A 19,084-nucleotide genomic window follows, 5' to 3' on the forward strand; every position below is an offset into this window, starting at 1 on the left:
CCTCTGTGCCAGTGTGTGGATTATTTTGTTCATTATTATTATACAGTCCATTGTGAAAAGATCCAAAAAAATATTTTTGATCTTAAAATCTATTAATGTTTACAAAATTTAAAAAAGAAACAATAAAATGTTAATACTATTTAATTAGATTAAAACAAATATGTAAAAGAATCCCTGAAAATTATAAAGCTCAGTTCTGCAAACAGTACAATCCAAATACAGCAGTAACTCAGAGTGAATAATTATGAAGATCAAGTCTAAATGTCATCATTTTCAGTCTGAGATACATAACTTCTGTTCAGTACTTAACTGTGTTAAAAATTTCATTTTTAAAACTTTGCCGGTATTGATTCTAAACTATATAGCTCCCTTGTTCCCCAAATATGTGCCCTGTATGAAAGCGGTTCTAAAAGAATACCTTTATGAACATTTAGACCACAGTTATGACAGGCACCCATAGGAAAAAATAATCTAATATTTACATTTGAAGTTTGCATGGCTCTAAAGATAGCCTACTTAGAGTGAAATGTCCAGTTACCATTCGCTTAAAAACTATCACTACATATTTATATTTCTGGACCCACTGCATCTTATGAAAATTTGTTTTCCATCTAAACTTTTCTTATGCTTAGGAAATGCTAGGTTCCCCCCCTCCCGCCCCCCATAATTAGCAGACCAACAATTGTCTAAACAATACACTGAAAATTGTAACAGTCTTCTAAGGCTCTATGGAGATAAATTCATCCATGTAAAGCAAGACAATTTGCATATTTAGAATGGGCTGAATAAAATACTTTCCAAAAAATTAAGAAGTATAGGAGTTTGTATTCAGTCTTGTCAGACTCCCTGAATAACAGATACTTGTGTATCTAATTCTAAATAAAATATCTCATGCAGTGTTTTAATCAAAAGATGATGGAATTTAATAGTAGCAGCAGGAAGTTTGGCTGAAACTTGTTAAATAAAGGTGCAGTTTTAAATAAATAAAAGCAACATTAGATTCCCTCCTACTCTTATATCCATATTTCTCTTGCTGAATCTGCAAATAAAACTTCCAGCTCGTTTTTAACAAATCCAAAGAGTTTTTGCTGATAAACTTTAAGCATTGTTCATTTCATGTAAGCTTTGGGTAAATGCAAATACAGTATGATTGGCATAGGAAAAAGAATGTTTTCGTTATTTATTTGTAAATAATATGAATTCATGCACAGTATCTTAGAATTAGAAGCTGTATTAAGCAAGAATGGCTTCTGTAATGTGTAATATAACACGTTACACATTAAGGTAAATACAAACATTTAGAGTATGATTTCTAAAGCTTATGCCAACAGGTACTGCAAATCAGTTGTGATACAAAGAAAGGGGAAGTCAGAAATTAAATATTTACCTATATTACTTTTAGGGGTGATTTTTTTCTTTTTCTTTTTTAAACACTTATAAACAATACCATAGTGGAGAAGTGGACATTAAATTCAAACATTCATACTTCTTTTTATATCATAAAAATTACTTAATAACTTAATACTAATGCTATGGTGAGTAATAATTCCACAGCCTCAGTAATTATCCATTCATTCAGTGATAATGGTAATTTTCTTGAAAATACCCCTTTGTTTTAAATAAAATAAAAGGATTACAATAAGACTAAAATAATAATAATAATAAAACAAGCACAGAGTACTGTTGATGTACTATTTAAAAGAGGATATATATCTCTATATTTGCATACCTGTATATACTGTATTATTGTTAAATAAAGTTTTTTTAACTGGAAAAATTAATAAATAATAAAGAATTAGAAGCTGTATTTACTACTAACTTTTGGACTGAATATAAAAAACAAACCATTTTTAAAAAGTCGTTTCTGAGTAAGTCTGAGCAAATCCTGGGTTTGGCCTGACCCATGCTGAGAAGCCTGACTAGCAGGAGTTCAATTTTGGTTTCACAACAGAGTCCCTTCTGGGTACAAAGACACAATGGGTGAAAACCAGATTGGGTCTTTGTAATCCCATCAAATTAGGAAGGTGGGTTTAGCTCCTAGATATCTTCTGATTTGCTGGCTAGACCCAAGTCATCACAGTCCTTGAAAGGGCAAAGCTACAGTTAGTCTCCCCCACAAGGCTGGCTCCCACTTTTCTCCTGTATTCTATAAAACCAAGAATGTTCAGAATAGTAGAAGAAAGAGCAAGATGGCCTGTTTATGAACGTCCAAGCACAAGGCTGAAAATATCCCCCTCCAACAATCTTCTCTGCAACAAATCTGTGCTGAAACCCAAGACTGCACTCAAGGAGGCAATAAGTAACTAGTTTAGCTACACTGATTATATTATTTTTATGTGCAATTTGGAATTTGGAATGTAATTGTTGCCTCCTGTTGTTTTCCTTATATTTCCTTTTTCTGAATAAACTTCTTTATGTATCTAAAGATCTGGTGTAACTAATTTTATAAGGCGATTTCTTATTAAAACCCTCCTATGTGCAAGATTGCATGACTTTAAAAGCACCCTCAAACAAGAAATTGCTGAACTCACATACATCAAAAGGTTTCAGGCCGTTTCAGAAAGTCCCAACAAACACAATGAGTTGTTAACATGTTGCAATTGTCAATTGAAAATGTGCTTGCAATTTGTCTCACGTGTAATCTGCATAACCAACCTATCTCCCCTTCCTTTCCCCCCATCCCAATTTAAATTCTATATCGGTTTAGCCACCTTATACATCTGATGGTGAGCTGCTGATGCCTTTAAATAAAATTTGTTAATCAGAAAAGGGGCTATCAGATTCCTTCTGATTTTTGCCACCATAGACCAACATGGCTGTCCTCCTACAACTTCTACCCTTTGTATTTCAAGATTGGCACAACAAGGTTTGCTAAGTTCTGTATTTTGGACTTTCCGTAGTAAAATCTAAACTTCTTCCTTTCTGTTTACCTAAAGCTGAGCTGAACAGAGCTGTCCTGGGTAAAGGGGTCCAAGACTCCCCAGCTGGACAGATGTTAGAAGTCTGGCCTGACTGGTGACAGCTTATCAAAAGTATCTTTTACTGAGAAACCTTTGGAAGAAGAGGGGGTCTGCCGGGGGGATTTAAATAATTCCCACTTCCCACTTAGAAGAGAGTGATATATCTTTATCTTCTCTTTTTCTCTTCTCGGCAGCTATCTGTCGCTACCCCCTAGGTATGTCAGGTGGGCACATCCCTGATGAAGATATTTCTGCTTCAAGCCAATGGTCTGAATCCACAGCAGCCAAATATGGAAGGTAAGAATGGTAGGAACCTGGGACCTCTTACCAAGCCTATGGTCACATTGTATCACATTCATAACCATATTGGTATCTAGCTTCTGTAGAGAATGGCCATAGATTGGCAGATGTACTTGAGATTGCCTGCAGATAAATATACCTCCCCCCACCTCCCCCCATCTCTTATTAGAGATCAGTTATTTCTCTATATTTCAGCCCTGCCTAGCTTCACGTCTCTAGTTAGTTCAGAAGTTTTACAGTATAGTATCCAAAGAAGTAGTTGTCTCCAACGTCCCTAAGGTTAGGGTTAGGGTTATGATAAGAAATTAACATGGCTGGGCCAACAACTGTCAGGCGCTTAGCTTATACCACTTTGTCCCCTCAACAAATGTAGAGAGTTTTTTCTAAATGTTTTAAAGTTGTCTTTTGTGCTTAATTTTTCAAAACTGTAAATAAAATTGTAGCCCTTGATTGTCAGGATCATTGTGAATGAAGGAGATTTGTTTTCTGAGCTGGAAAACATAGTATTTTTGTAGTTCTGTCATGCCTTAATCCTCCTAACACTTATTCTCTGTAGAAGCTTGATACCAATATGGTCATGAACATGATGCAGTGTGGCCATAGATACATTTTTGGCAAACCCGGCAAACCCTGTCTCCTAGTTGACTTTAGTTTCTTTAAGATTTTTTCAAGAACAAATAAAATCGAAAACATGCTACAAGAGAAAGCACCAATTTCAACATATAGTTAATATTTCAACATATAGTTTCAGTTTCATGTTGCATACTTAGATCTGGGGCTTTACTTGTTGTTTTAGAGATTTCAGTTAATTTAGTTTAAAAGCCCAAAAAACTCATTGTGCTGTCTCCTGAGTTGCTTGCATTTTGCGATAAGCTGAGAATCATTCTGTGTGTGCATTTGGACAACATAATTAGACCTCATCATATCCTTGTAGTTCTAGACTTCTCAATTGATCTCACATTTCAAACTAGGGTTTTAGTTCCCAGCCCTGCATTTGTTTTGTCATGTTCTTCTTCTTCCATCCATGAACAAAGTAATTGCCATGAGGACATACTGAAAGGGAAATGAGATGTTTAGGTCATATGGAAGTGCCTGGGACATAAAAGCACTGAAAAAAGAAGTTCTGGAGCCTGCTCTTCAGGTAACGAAGCAGCAAGATAGTACAACAGAGTTGGCAACGTATAGAGGCTTGATAAGTGGAAGGCCAAGATAAAAGTATAGTTTTGGGATGATGGGCAGTAACAGCTTTTTTTTTTCCTCTGACTTTCCCTAGGCTAGGTTCAGAAGATGGTGATGGTGCATGGTGCCCTGAGATCCCTGTGGAACCTGATGATCTCAAGGAGTTCCTGGAGGTTGACTTACATGAGCTGCATTTTATTACCTTAGTAGGGACTCAAGGGCGGCATGCAGGAGGTCATGGCAATGAGTTTGCTCCAATGTACAAAATTAATTACAGCCGGGATGGCACCCGCTGGATTTCTTGGCGAAACAGGCATGGGAAGCAGGTAAAGGAGGAGGAGAAGGAGATGGTGATGATATTGTTATTGTCTGTTATCAAGCATGAAATATCTGGTCATATTTAAAGATAGATTGGGGCATTTTTAGGCTTTATGTATTTATTTGCTGCCCCTAAATCTTAGTGTGACTTCTGGGAGACAATCCATCTAATTCAGGAGTCTAAAGAAGGCAGAGCTAGGGCCAGCATAAAAAATATGCTAGCTGGTATCAGATGATTTCTTTAAAATGTGGCTGTCATTTTCAAGAAATACTCAAAATTGTTGAACTTGGATGAAATGTTTAAAAATTCTGTTTTGGAATGTGCAGTGTCCATGATTTTCAATACGGGTTCTACGGTAGAAACTCTGGGCTGATCTGTGATCACTATTAACTGGGATTAACCATGAGGAGTTGTCTGAGCTAGCCCTATAAAGGACAGGCTTAAAGAATGTGTGATAGTGGTTTACTCACAAAATTTATTGATGCAGCAATTTAATGAAATGTTGATTCATATAATGTGTCTCTGTTGGTTTATATTGCCTATTCCTTTTTCTGTGGTTAGTAGCCTGTTTTATCCACACTCAACTGTTATTTTGCCAGCACTGGAAATTTGGATCTGCAAACTGAAAACAACCTAATTTTCACCATGGTAGAAAAGCTGTAACTCAGCCATTCCACTTCAGTCTACAGAGTTTATTTGACTATATGTTTTAACAAAATTCCTGCCCATAGAATGCTTAGTAGCAAAGACACAGGGTGTTCTCCATAATTGATTCAAATCACTTTTTAGCTGATAATGGAAGAACTACAGGCAAGAGCTGTAATGGAAGGCAAGTGCGAGGAGGTTACTGACATGGAGGATCAAAGTTATCGTGAGGGAGGAGGGACATTCCAGAGCAAGCGTTTTCTCAGCCTGCAACAGGACCATGGGAAGATGAAGAAGATGAGGCTAGCCCCTCCGTAGAGTCTCACAGGGTGTATCCACTAATTGCTTTAGCATAGGTTTAGTCTGGCGAGATTCTGTCTAATTAGCTGCAAGCTAATAAAGAAACTATACTGGACTGGATTGCCTTATTGTTGTTCTTGGGCTGAACCTGACAAGAGCACTGTCAAATGGGCAGAAGAAGATTAGATTTAAGAAAATGGTTCAGGACAGAGGCAGATAATCTAGTGTTCTCTAGATGTTTTGGACTTCAGCTCTCATCAAATGCAGCCACTATGGACAATGGGAGATCTTGTTTTATTTAACACCAATGTGAGAAGGTTGACATATGATTTGGAGCTATTTATTACCAATATGCTGATGACACACATGTCTCAGAGCTCTAAAGAACTGGGTGTAGGAAAACATAATGAAGCCAAATCTAGATAAGATGGAGCTGCTGCTAATTCTGCCCTTGAAGATGGTCCCAAAAGAGCAACTGGCCAGAATGCAGCAGCACTAGTGGCAAATGTGCTTTAGTGAGGTGCCAGGTCACTCCTTTGTTGAAACAGGTCCACTGATGACTGGATGCTTTCCAGAATCATTTCAGGGGCTCACAGTGGTGTGTAAAGCCATATGTGGCTTCAGCTCTGATTACTTCTAGGACTGCCTACCCCTAGTACACTCTGCCCTTTAAAATCTTCCTTGAGGTACATTTTGAAGGTTCTCCTGTGCTTAACATCAACAGATAATTCTACCCATCATGCAGGAGAAACTAGATTATGAAGCAACTTGCTGCTGGAGCTGAGGCTGCTTTCTTCCTTGTAACAGTTTAGGAGGGGGCTTAATTTTTTTTTTTTTTTTTTAACAGATAAGCCTTTTCAAGTTTTTCAGAAATTTTTAAGCCCAATTTGAATAATTTTAGTTCATATGAATATGCGCAAGGCCCCTTTCACCATTAATTTTTAAATAAATAGACAATAATGAGCCAGTCCATACATAATGTTAAGTTCAAAGCAAACAAATCACATTATGGTTTAATATTATATACTGGATCTGAGTGAGATGACTCAGGTTCACTTCAGTGAAGAAGTTTGTGGTTGGTAGGTGACATCATTCTCTTCACTGAAGCAAAGAGGCAACTTGACTTGCTTTGATGAAGTCTTTCATGTTGGTTTAAAGCTTCTACCTGTCTCTTCCTTGTTGCTTGCTGAAGCCAGAAGTGAGTGCTGCCAGAGAAATGCTGCTGAAGGAGGGCTTCAAAACAGCAGAGATACAATCAGTTTGCTATGCCACCTGAAATGTGGTGACAACTTTGCTTCACGGAGCCTCAGTGAGGGAGCGCTTCTTGCCTCAGACTTTCATTGAAGCAAACTACCCCTTCAGATATTTGCAGTCTTTCACTGCATGTATAAATCAGTGAAAGCAATTCACAACTGATTTAAAAACTAATTAATTTATATTGGAACTGAGATCAGTTCTATGCTGCCACCCTCTCAACTGTATGAAGGCAGTTGCCTTGCTGTTGACCTTCTTTTTTTTTGTAATAACTTTACAAAAGTTAATTTAAAAAAAAAAAGACAAAAGAAAACTAACAAAAACTAATATTGAGAGAAAGAGTAAGAAGAAAAAAGAAAGAAAATTGAAAAAGGAAAAAAAGTAAAGATCAAAAGTGCAGAAAAGAAAAGAAAAAGAGAGGAACAACAATAACAACAACAACAAAAAAGAATTGACTTCTGACCCACCTTGCAACAGATATAAGTAGCAATATAAATCAAACTCCTACTCTAAATTTAAAACATAACTTCCATTATTTCTGTTAACCCATACTTTCTAATCAATCCATACAGCATACTGTATGTATGTATGTGTGTATGTATGTGTGTGTGCGTGTGTATTGTAAAAAAGCAAAAAAATTCTGCAGTGGGATACATATTTGCATACAGAAGATTTTAAAGATTAATATTCAATCAAAACCAGAGACTATATATATCATTTTTTTCTGTTTCTTGCAAAAAGTCCAAAAAAGGTTTCCAATTAGCATTAAACTTACACAATGTCTTACCTCAAATCAAAGCCATCAATTTTGCCATCTTAGCCCACTCCATCAACTTCACCATCCATTCTTCCACTGTAGGTAATGTTTTATCTTTCCACTTCTGTGCATATAAAGCCGTGCTGCTGTTATCATATATAAAAACAAAGTTCCATGAGTTTTTTCCAACTGTTTATCCATCAAACCCAAAAGGAAAGTCTCTGGTTTTGATTGAATATTAATCTTTAAAATCTTCTGTATACAAATATGTATCTCATTCCAGAATTTTTTTGCTTTTTTACAAGTCCACTAGAGATGATAAAATGTCCCTTTTTGTGGTTCACATTTCCAGCATACATTCAGAGTACCTTTATACATTTTACCAATGATACATTTTATAAAAATTCTCTTTAAGGTTATATTACAATGTAAATTTCAATCCATTCTGCCACATATTTTCCCATTGTTCCATCTATATGTTGTAGCCAAATTTTTTAGCCCATTTTATCATACAGTCCTTAACTTGTTCATCTTCTGTTTCTAGTTTCGATAAAAGTTTATACAGTACATCTTTGCAATAACATGTTCATCATTGTACATAATTCTGCTTCAAATTCAGTCTTACCATATTCAAAACCATAAGTCCTTTTATCTATTTTAAATTTTTCTTGTAATTGTACATAGAGAATCCATTAACACATGTATCCTTCTGATATCAATTCCTCTCGTTTTTAATTTAAAGTCCCTTTGAGAAAATTCCAGTACGTCACCACTTATTTTTAGTTGTCATTTCTGTTTTATAAAAAGCTTCTTCTGATGACAACCGTAAAGGAGCCTTTGGAGACAACATAGATTTATATCTGTTCCATATTCTCAATATGGCACGTCTAATAAGATGATTTTTAAAATCTACATTAACTTTAACATTGTTGTACCATAAATAGCCATGCCACCCAAATCTTAAGTCATGCCCCTTGAGTTCCAATAACCTCCTATTTCTCAAAGTCACCCACTCTTTCATCTGCCTTGCTGTTGACTTTCCATTGCTGAGTACTGTACAAAAAACCAAAAATCTCTGCCTCATGCCAAGCTGCAGCAGATCTTGGAGAAACAAAAGTTCCACATGAAAAGGAAATAAAGTAAATTGCATATATACCCGCTCACACACATATACACATTTCCATTGTCCAGGTCTTTCATACCATCTCATTTGTCAGGAGATAAGTAAAAAAAAAAAAAAAATCTAAGCTGTTTCTATGAAAAGGAGCTCCAAATCCATCAATCCACATTTCCCCTTGAAATGCTTGCTAAAGCAACTGAAGCCAAGTGAGGAAGAAGGGCAAGGTAAGAATTCCCACAAATGGGAAAAATATTGCCACAGCAAAGTCACAGTGTGACACAGAAAATGCTTTGCTCTGGTTTCAAATAAATTATGGCAGAATTTTTTAAAAATGGCCCAGTTTCTTAAAACTAGCCAATATTGTGTGACTGCTGGGTCCAAACTGGCACCAGCTGCTCACGTGGAAATGCCCTGAAATGAACTAAATGGAAATATGCTAGGCAGCTAACAAGTGCTATTAGAATAAAATAATGTATCTTCATACATGTTTAGATGACACTTGATACAGTTACCATGACTAAATTCCTTCTGTACCTGCCCACTGGCCAACAACCTCCTCCTCTTCTTTTTATTTCTGTTTTTTCTCCTCAGGTACTTGAAGGGAACACTAATCCATATGACATTGTCCTCAAGGACTTGGAGCCACCCATCATTGGGCGATTCATTCGCTTCATCCCTGTGACTGACCACTCTACAAATGTGTGCCTCAGAGTCGAGCTCTATGGTTGTGTTTGGTTGGGTAAGCACAACAACCTTTCTAGAAGACCCATGCTGAAGGAGTCTTTCAGTCAGGGGGCAGCAGACGGATAAAGGAGGAGTCCTAATGCTTCCAACTGTCAATAGGATAAAAGGTGCAAAGAGTCAATGCTTGCGGAGATGCACCTCCAACTGTCTAGGCCAGTGTTTCTCAACCTCAGCAACTTTAAGATGTGTGGACTTCAACTCCCAGAATTCCAGCATGCTGACTGGGGAATTCTGGGAGTTGAAGTCCACACATCTTAAAGTTGCTGAGGTTGAGAAACACCGGTCTAGAAAGACAAGGCTACTCTGGAAAATCTCTGTCTGTGTGGAATGCAAATGTATCCTCCCTATCCAGAGTTAAACCCAAGGAATATATTGTTCAGTAAGCTTAAACAGAAGCTGACTTTTAGAGACAGTATTTATTTGCCCAGGCAGGACCGGCTAGAAGTTTTATGTGATGCCGGAGTAGATCCCACTGCCACCCCACAGATATTCTAGCGATATGATGCATGTTTGGAGCTGTGGAAAGCATTATGAAATTGGCCTTACATTTGCTAGGAAATATGCTGTGATTTCTGTTTTTTATATGATGTGTGTCTTAACCATTGATAACAGAGTGTTGACTGATACTAGGTTCTCGGCTGAGAGTTTTCCTTTTTTATGCTATTTAGTGTCCTGCAAATTTTAACTGGATTGGTACAGGCAAAATACAATACAGGCAAAATTGAAGATTTCTAGAGCATTATAGCATCACTCCATTACTGTGGTAATACATGATCTATATTAGTGTTTGATCACCATTGCAGTGATTGGATGACACTCTAATTTGCTAGTGTCCAAATCCTAATTCTTTTATATCAGCTTTATTCCCTGAAACATTGTACATTTGCAGAAGTGTAAAACTCTGGCTGTGATCCAGATGTGTGTGCAATACTATCTGTGCCTCCATGGGAGTTTTCTGAAATAATTTGTTTCAACATATCCCACCACCTCCTCTCAAATATACAAACAATTTGTCAGGAGCTGTTTACCAAAAGAACAAGGCAAACAAAACGAAAAACCAATTCTGTATTAATCTGAAGATGATATATTGCAGGAATAGCACTCAGAATATTTTGAATGTGAGCGCTGACACTTTAATAATCCTGCAGATTATGTTTTTATGTTTTTAATTGTTTTAATGTGTTTTCATGGTTTTTGTCATTATTGTTTTCATTATTGATTTGTATTTATATTTTGTGTTTTTTAACTGTGTAAGCTGCCCAGTGAGATGGGTGACCATACAAATTGAACAAATAAATAAATAGTACAGGTAAGAAAATAACATGGAAGGAGCTTTTCTATACTAGGCAAATCCAAGAGGTGCTTTTAGTATCAGTAAGATGGCAAAGAAATTGCTGAGGAAGAAACTGGATGGGGAAAATTGGACTAGTGTGCATCAGTGAAAGAGAATAAAATCTAATAAAGTGAGCTGCAACTTACAAAACTTACGCCTTTTAATACAACTTGTTCGTTGGAAAGAAAGAAGGAAGGAAGGAAGAAAAAAGAAACAGAACAAGAGTAACTCCAGTTCTATTCCTTTACAGATGGGCTGGTTTCATATAACGCTCCAGCAGGACAACAATTGGTTCTACCTGGTGGCACCGTGATTTACTTGAATGATTCCATCTATGATGGTTATAGGTGAGTTCTCTATTCCTATGTTCAGTGAGAGGGAAAACTTTTAGACCATATTAATGTTTCTTGAAAATTGCCTTGTGTTCAAAGGAGAACAATAAAAGTAAAATATAAAATGTAACTATTTTGCAGAACATTTTGGCCCTCTGGCACCTTTGTATAACCTTGATGATTAGAGAGAGGTCTTTGTATTCAGTGCAGCCATCCTATTCCCAAATGGTGCATCTTATGTGACCAATAGTATAGGCTAAAGGTCATATCTTTTGTAAAAAAAAAAAAAAAAAGCCCTACTTGTATATTGTTATGAATCTGATAAATACAAAATATGCATTTGAAAAAATGTTACGAGATAGCAGAAACAGAAACGAGGAGATATTAGGATGGAGATATGTGGAAGTCACAAAGGGACATATGGCCTTTTTGCAAATGCTACAGTATCTACAAAGTGTTGCTATATCTCCAGGACCCTGGGAGTAGCTTCCAAAAGCCTTTCTTCCAGAAATTGCCTTTAGAATAAGAGAAGATAATCAGCCCTAGCTAAAATAAATATTTTATTTTATTCCTCTATCACTGTAATTAACTTGATTGCCAATAAACCCCACTGATCAATAACATTTATTACAATCCCTGACCAGAATTGTACACAGTTTCATATCAAAAGGTACAAGACAAAAACAAAAATAGGATAAGATTAAGAAAAAGTAAAATACCTTAAAATACTTCAAAGCTAAATTACTAAATTTTGTGTGATAAAACTGTAATTCTAAAATACTAGCCAATTAAAATACTAAATTACAAAACTACCAAGATAATAAAATGTTACAGTACCACCCAATGTCAGATCAAATGTTGCTTCAGATAAAATCAAATAAAAGGGAAAACTACAAATTCCTGCCTTCCTACACCTTGTGGTTTTCCTTTTCACAACACCATATCCAGCTCTCAGACAAGATCTTGCAGCTGCCAAAGAAAATGTTGTTACTTGCCACAAGATCTGGGAATCTTCATCAGCAAGTACAGGTAGTTTACATAAAAATCACCCAGAACACTGGGGATCTTTTATACTATGGGAGCTATCATGAGACAATGGATGTTTCTACAGAAGAGGCAGTGCGAAATAACATGGCAGAGTGTTTCTGGTGCCTCATATAGGCATAGACTTTGACTGAGTGGCATGTTATTAATCTTCTGTCAAGAAGTTGAAAGAAGGATGTTAAAATACACAAGAGTGACTGCTCTGCAAAGAGTAAGTTGTTTAAGAAATGGTGCCACCTGGAGGTTATGTAACCGGACACATTTAACACATTTCGAGAGATCCTACCTTCATTGTCTGTATCAGCATCTCTCCTACTTGGACATAAGCATGTTTCTACTAATATCTGGGGGAAAAGCCCACTACAGCATTTTCCATTTGCTCTACCTTGAGTTTCCAGGGAACGTGAAAAGGATCCACTAAATAATAATAAAACAAAATTCATGGTATTTTCAAAAAGACTTGGACCATTCATGGGCAGAATTTTGAGCTGTAGTTTGTTTTAACTACTCATGGATAGTCCAGAAGGCTCAAAGAAGCAACATCTCTATTTTATCATTCTTCTCGAAAGGGAAGTACAATACATTCTGGCTGCCATTTAGCTTTTGGTAGCCAAACTCCTGGCACAACTCTTTTATGGAGTAAATTAGAACTAGGTTTAGGAAGCAATACATCTCTACTTAAGATTATTGAGCCCAGGTTTCTAAGGGAAGCGGGGTTTCAAATATATTGTTACTTTTTGAATGTAGCACTCCACTGAGTTAATTTCAAATTGAAGTTCATCCCTCACATGTAGATCTTGCTCCATTGGTAATTGATCAGTATCTCCGTTGGTAAGTAATCACTGTCTAAACAACAACAAACCTTAAATCTACCTAAGACTTGTGGGAAACTATTAAGAGTGTAATACGTAGCCTAAAGTACTCATAGTAATGCCTGCCCAATATGTATACTCTCTGGGATGATTCCCCCTGGAGTCCTATTTAAGATTGAGAAATCCAAGCTAAGCTATTACGAGAAGTACCTCCTCTGAATTAGGAAGATACTGATGGAATTTAGAGTAGGGTGCTTACGTTATTTGGTCCCATTCTGGTCTTGAAATCCCCACCCAGTATCTTACAGTGTATACACTTGGATTAATTCATTTTTCATTTCTCCAATTATTTTGTAAGGAATCACCTTATATGACTAATTTGTGACTTCATACTAATGGGGGAAAGATACACATTACAGTAACTGGTAGGAGGCTCCAATGCTTTTTAATGTCTTTAGTCTGGGGAGGATTTCTTTATACTCAATTTAAGGAAGAGTTTCAAAAAACTGTACCAAATTTTCTTCTTCTGTGTCTTTCTACCCCCTCTTTCCTCCTGCCTCTCCCTGCTCTGCACATGAAAACTGTGTTTGGTATATTTTAACCTTGAGAATGTCTGTGGAGGACAAATTATCTCTGACCGATTAACAGTGTTACAAACTGTATCTCTCCAACTATCCCTCCTCTCTGGTGTAGGTTGCTTCCCAAGATTCAGTAAGGGGTGGATGTAGCCATTTTTAAAATCACAAAAGGTAATTACTTGAAATCTCATTAAGAACTTTTTTGAATCCTAATGACCCTCAATGGCAAAGAAATATGTGTAAAAAGGAATGCAATTATCTTACATCGACTATGACTAGACAGCCATATAATTCCTCTCAAGTTGCTGGGATGGACTTTAAAGTTGACTGGGGAAGTGAATTATTGTCTGTTATGCTCTTATTCATTTCATTTACACAAATCTGTAGAATCACACTATTTGGATGCAACATGCAAAAGTTGACCCTCTGTTCAGAAGTTTGAAGGGCCAGCTTCAGAGGAGGCGGGGGGGGGGAACCAAAGGGATTTTTTTCTCATTCTTTATTGCTGTCTCCTTTTTTTCCCCATCCTCTTTCAAACCTGGAATTCTCCCCCAGAAACCATTGTTCTTAATTTCTTATCTTTCTCAACCATTTTTATGTGATAGCAGTTCCTCTATTTTGAGTTATTTAGGACATCTGGAAGTTGTCTGCTATCCAAAGCTCCTCCTTTGATGCTTCTTTGGCTTATTTTTGTTCTTAACTTTATTGCTTTTCTCTTCCCATTGTTAACTGTATTTCCCATCTTCCTTTGGAAAGATTAATTACTCGTCTCTTGTATCTGGAACAAAAGGATTTTATCACTAAAGTAACCCAGAGGCAAGAAATAAATCTTTTAATGAGCTAGAATAGCGGATTTTCCCAAGATCAAACAAAGTTGCAACCATGGCTTTTTTACTAGCTTATTTCAAAAAGAAACAAGCCTGGTTTTCTTACTGAGATGACAGGCTAAACAAATATTGATGTAATTTATTAGCCAGCAGGTGCAATTAAAAACTGACCTAGTGTTAAATGAGTGGGAACACTTCCAGGATTTCAGATAGATCTCTCTCCCTGCAACTGTATTGATGGATGGCAAGAATTGATCCTGAGTCGTTTTGCAACCAAAACTTATACCCCTTTGAACAAGCCTTAGAAATCTATTAGTATTAAAATCAGTTATAAGATTATAGCAATCATCTCTCCTTCTGAAACCAACCACATTCATCTCGCCTACTGCAATATCGTTTACATAGGATTATGTGATGGAATGGAATTATGAAGGCGAAGCTCAGGGAGATAAACATTTTCTTAGCTCACCAGAACCGCGTGAGAGGAACAAGAAGATGAGACTGGCACCTCCCTGAGGAATTCACACTGTTGTGGCTGGAGGACTTCGGGAACTGGGGTTTTAGTCTGGGAAGATTCTTGCTAGAGGTTGTAGCTAATAAACATAGCTGGACTGAATTGGCATTGTCTCTTGGAGTTCCTTGGGCTAGGCCTGACAGATTACTCTTGAAAAGTCTGTTAACCAGTGCAAGGTACAAGGATTGTATGATGTCTGTACCAAAAGGCCTGCATTGGTTGCAGGCGCTTCTAGCTTGTAAAGCCCCAAATGGCTTAGGATCTGACTAGTTGGGGAGCCTACTCTTCCATTATGAATCTTTCTGGATGTCAGGCTTTCCCCTTTTAATTAGTTTTAGCATTGATTTTGTTTTAGCACTTTGGATTTTTAATTTTTTTCAAGTGGTTAGTCATCCTGATTACTTGCTTGAGTGAAAAGGCAGGACATAAATTGAATAATGAAATAATAATAAGAATAATAAATCCCCAGGCACACACAGTTCAATGAGCAACTAGGGTTGATTCTCATTTTTCATGTCGTAAAGTCCTTGCATGGTCTTTATTACCTTATTCATGTGGGACTTTTTCTTCCAAATTAAAAATTTAATTAATTGTTAGGGTATTTTAAGAGACTTAGAATAATCCTTCATAGCACATCCTTTGCTGACTACATTTATATGATTTCTTATTGACATATTTAAAGCTAACTGCTGAGAGATGTTTGAATTTCCTAAACATGTTTGTAATAACTGCCATGTGAAGACTCAGGCATTCACGGGGAAGTGAGTGGCTGCAGCTGAAATCAAAACTTACTAAGATCAGTGTGGACAAAGAAGTGCTTTAGATATATACTCTTTAATGTTCAGGGCGGTTTGAGGAACCGATCAGAGAATTTTCTCTCTCTGTCTTTGCCTAAAATGGACTTTCCACTAAGAACTCTATGCTTCAAGTTCCGCTTCTGCTGAATCAGCCGACCACTCCACCCCAATTTAAGGGCGGTTGGAAAAATCTCCTTTGACTGCCAGTTTTGGACAGAATAATTTTCTTGAAATTCGGTAAGAAAATGCTAATCTTCTTGTCCTCTTTTTTCCCTCTCGCATGTCTGCCATCAGCATGACAGAAGGATTAGGACAGCTAACAGATGGAGTTTCTGGCCTGGATGATTTCAGCCAGAGCCATGAATATCATGTATGGCCTGGTTATGACTATGTTGGTTGGAGCAATGAGAGCACCACAAATGGACATGTGGAAATCACCTTTGAATTTGACCGAATCAGAAATTTCACCACCATGAAGGTTAGTTGTCAAAATTGAAGCTGGATTCAGAATTCTCTTCAGGTTGCCAACTAAATACTATTTAGAGTGCATGGAAAGTTGTGGGATCCTGTCTATCCAAACATGGTACCTATCTTTTTCACTAACTTATTAGCTCTGCACAGTGAGTTTTGTTTATGTGCAATTAAAGAATTTAAATTCAATTAAATCAATGTTTAAAGAAATCCCTCTTGCTTAAAAAGGGAGTTGACAATTTGACCTTTCTTGATGATATTGCTATAAAAAATGTATATCTTTTACAACAGATTGTAGTAGATTGTCCTCTGATTGGCAGGGAGCATGGAAGAATGGAACAGGGGAAAACTTAGCTTAGTTTATCATTTCCAGGCAAACTTAGTGTTTTTGTCAACAGAAGTTAGGGTATAGATGAAAACAGAAAATGATGAATTTGCTCACCTGGCAACATTCCTGTGAATTCAGAATATTCATAGGGGTCCCAGGAACCATGGTTGTATTAATCTGTTCGCATGGGCATGTATACCAAGCTGAAACAGAGGTGAACTGAAACCCCTGAGTTATATACATTTGCTTTGCTAACTTGATATCTCACATACAGGCTGACTCTTGACTGGAAATTAGCACATCTTACTGTAGAGTTGCACATGAACAGTCACACTTGTAAAAAATGGAAACAGTTGGGACACATCATGGTTTCAGAGGAAAATAACCATGACCAGTTCATAAAACATCTATCTCTATTACACAGGTTCACTGCAACAATATGTTTGCCAGAGGAGTAAAGATTTTCAAGGAGGTGCAGTGTCACTTCCGCTCTGATGCAAATGAATGGGAACCAAACACTGTCTCCTCGGTACTGGTACTAGATGATGTGAATCCCAGTGCTCGCTTTGTGACAGTACCCCTTCTCCATCGGATGGCTAATGCCATCAAATGCCAGTTCTACTTTGCTGACACCTGGATGATGTTCAGTGAGATTACCTTCCAGTCAGGTATGATGAGGGGAATTCAGGGTGATAGAGGAAGTGTAATATACTGATATTTATTTACATATAAATCACTGATCTATTAATGTATGAAAGGGGCAGAGATAGCATAATCTAACATGTTACTTATAAATAATCTATGGAGACAAAGTTACAGATAATGGTGGATTTTATATTGGATTCTAAGAATTAGTGCTTACTGCTTTGCCTTGCCAGCAGCAAGACCTTTAGCCGTCTTAAGGAGACAAAACAGGAAAATGCTTAGTGAGTATAGACTAAAGCAGTTTTTATTTTTGAGGTGTACAAAGAATTTGCTGAACTAGGCATTCCAGTAGATGTTCAGGCTGCAGGTCGGGCTGACATGCCTCACAGTTGCTAGGCTTCAGTAGATAGCAGTCACTGTTTTTATCAGTGTCGGTAAGAAATTTATTTATTTGCTTGCTTGCTCGCTGAGGCTTTTATGCTGCTTAATTCCCACAGGCTCTGAGCAGTTAACACAATGTCATAACAGAGGGTTAAAAACATCTAGTTCCACAAAACACTCCCAAGCAACAGTGCCACCCACCGAGTAAGGCTAAACCTCTACATCCCCACATGCTTTCCTGAACAGCCAAGTCTTTACAGCCCTTTGGAAGTTCATTAAGATGGAGGAGGAATAGGTATCTGGGAGCAAGCTGCTGCATAGAAGGGAGGCCATCACTGAGAAGACTCACCTGGGGGTCTCCGTAGATGGCGTTACCTCATAGAAGGAACACTCACCAAACCTTCTCTTCCCAATCATGCAACTTTAGATCTCTTCCCTGGACAGACCCAGAAGCGAACATAAAGTCAAAAGTCTTTCCTCCAAGTTATGGCCCTTCCTATTAGACAAATGGTGGGCAAATTCTAAAGTATGAGGGACCACAACTCAGCCTTTCAGCCTCATGTTTCTTCTTTGATGTGGGGCTTTAAATAGTAGGAATAAGAGCAAGACACATTGGGGTGGCAAACCACTCCATCCTCCTCATGAAACTCTCCCAAAATTCTGAAGAATGAGTTAAAATTGCACTGCCAAAGTTTGGTCAGTCTTCTTGGGATGCTTTGGGTGGGTTAGAGAATTGCTTGCAGCCTATAGACCAAGGATTCCCCATCTTTATTAGACACTATTTTAGGCCTACTTATGGTTCCTCATAAATGTAACATTTTCTTTTTAGTGTAATATTACAGAAAATATTAAACTAATATTACAGAAAAACACTTGCACACGTTTCAGTTTTCAGTTTAAAGCTCTAACGTAAATCTAAATCTCTTCACTGTAATATAGTTTATATAGTCAGACTGCTGAGTTGTGAATAAAAACGGAATGAGATGATACTAAAGAACATTCCATTGTGAAGTTCTTAAGTTAGGTCATTTAAAGAAAACCTGTTGGGAAAGAAACCTGTCCTTTTTGTGGGGGGGGCGGGGGGCGGGGAAGAGTCCTAGGTTCCACTGAAGAAAAAAGGCTTGAATTATTATTATATCTATCTGCCTGCCTGCCTGCCTGTCTGTTTATTTATTTAAATTTATTGGCCGCCCAACTCCAGTGGACTTTTTAGTTCAATTTAATTCAACTTAATCTCACAACTATAATGCTGGTTCAGGTGCCAGTATCTCAGATATACTCTGAAGCTTTAATGCTCATCGCAGATGTCAAAAAAAAAAAAAAAAAATCTCAGGCAGATACTGTTCCTTAATTTTGCAAGAAGAGATCCTTTTTGTATCCCATCTATATGCCCTCCTCTCTCCAAACAAATCTCCTATTTTCTTTGGCTCATTCTTGATGGGCT

The 19,084-nt window shown here is 37.2% G+C and overlaps 1 protein-coding gene across 1 annotated transcript in view; it reads left to right on the forward strand.

Moving 5' to 3' along the window:
- Positions 1-19,084, forward strand: part of DDR2 (discoidin domain receptor tyrosine kinase 2) — a 63,414-nt gene that overhangs the window by 19,189 nt on the left and 25,141 nt on the right. Inside the window, exons 3-8 of the mRNA XM_007439317.3 lie at positions 3,155-3,257; positions 4,534-4,765; positions 9,426-9,573; positions 11,162-11,258; positions 16,110-16,293; positions 17,039-17,282. Coding sequence (XP_007439379.1) covers positions 3,155-3,257; positions 4,534-4,765; positions 9,426-9,573; positions 11,162-11,258; positions 16,110-16,293; positions 17,039-17,282 — 1,008 coding nt within the window. The remainder of the gene's footprint in view (positions 1-3,154; positions 3,258-4,533; positions 4,766-9,425; positions 9,574-11,161; positions 11,259-16,109; positions 16,294-17,038; positions 17,283-19,084) is intronic.

The sequence above is a fragment of the Python bivittatus genome, unplaced genomic scaffold, assembly GCF_059951505.1.
Source record: "Python bivittatus isolate LINGU-HERP-01145 unplaced genomic scaffold, Pbiv_v1 ctg000700_np1212, whole genome shotgun sequence".
Taxonomy (NCBI): Eukaryota; Metazoa; Chordata; class Lepidosauria; order Squamata; family Pythonidae; genus Python; species Python bivittatus.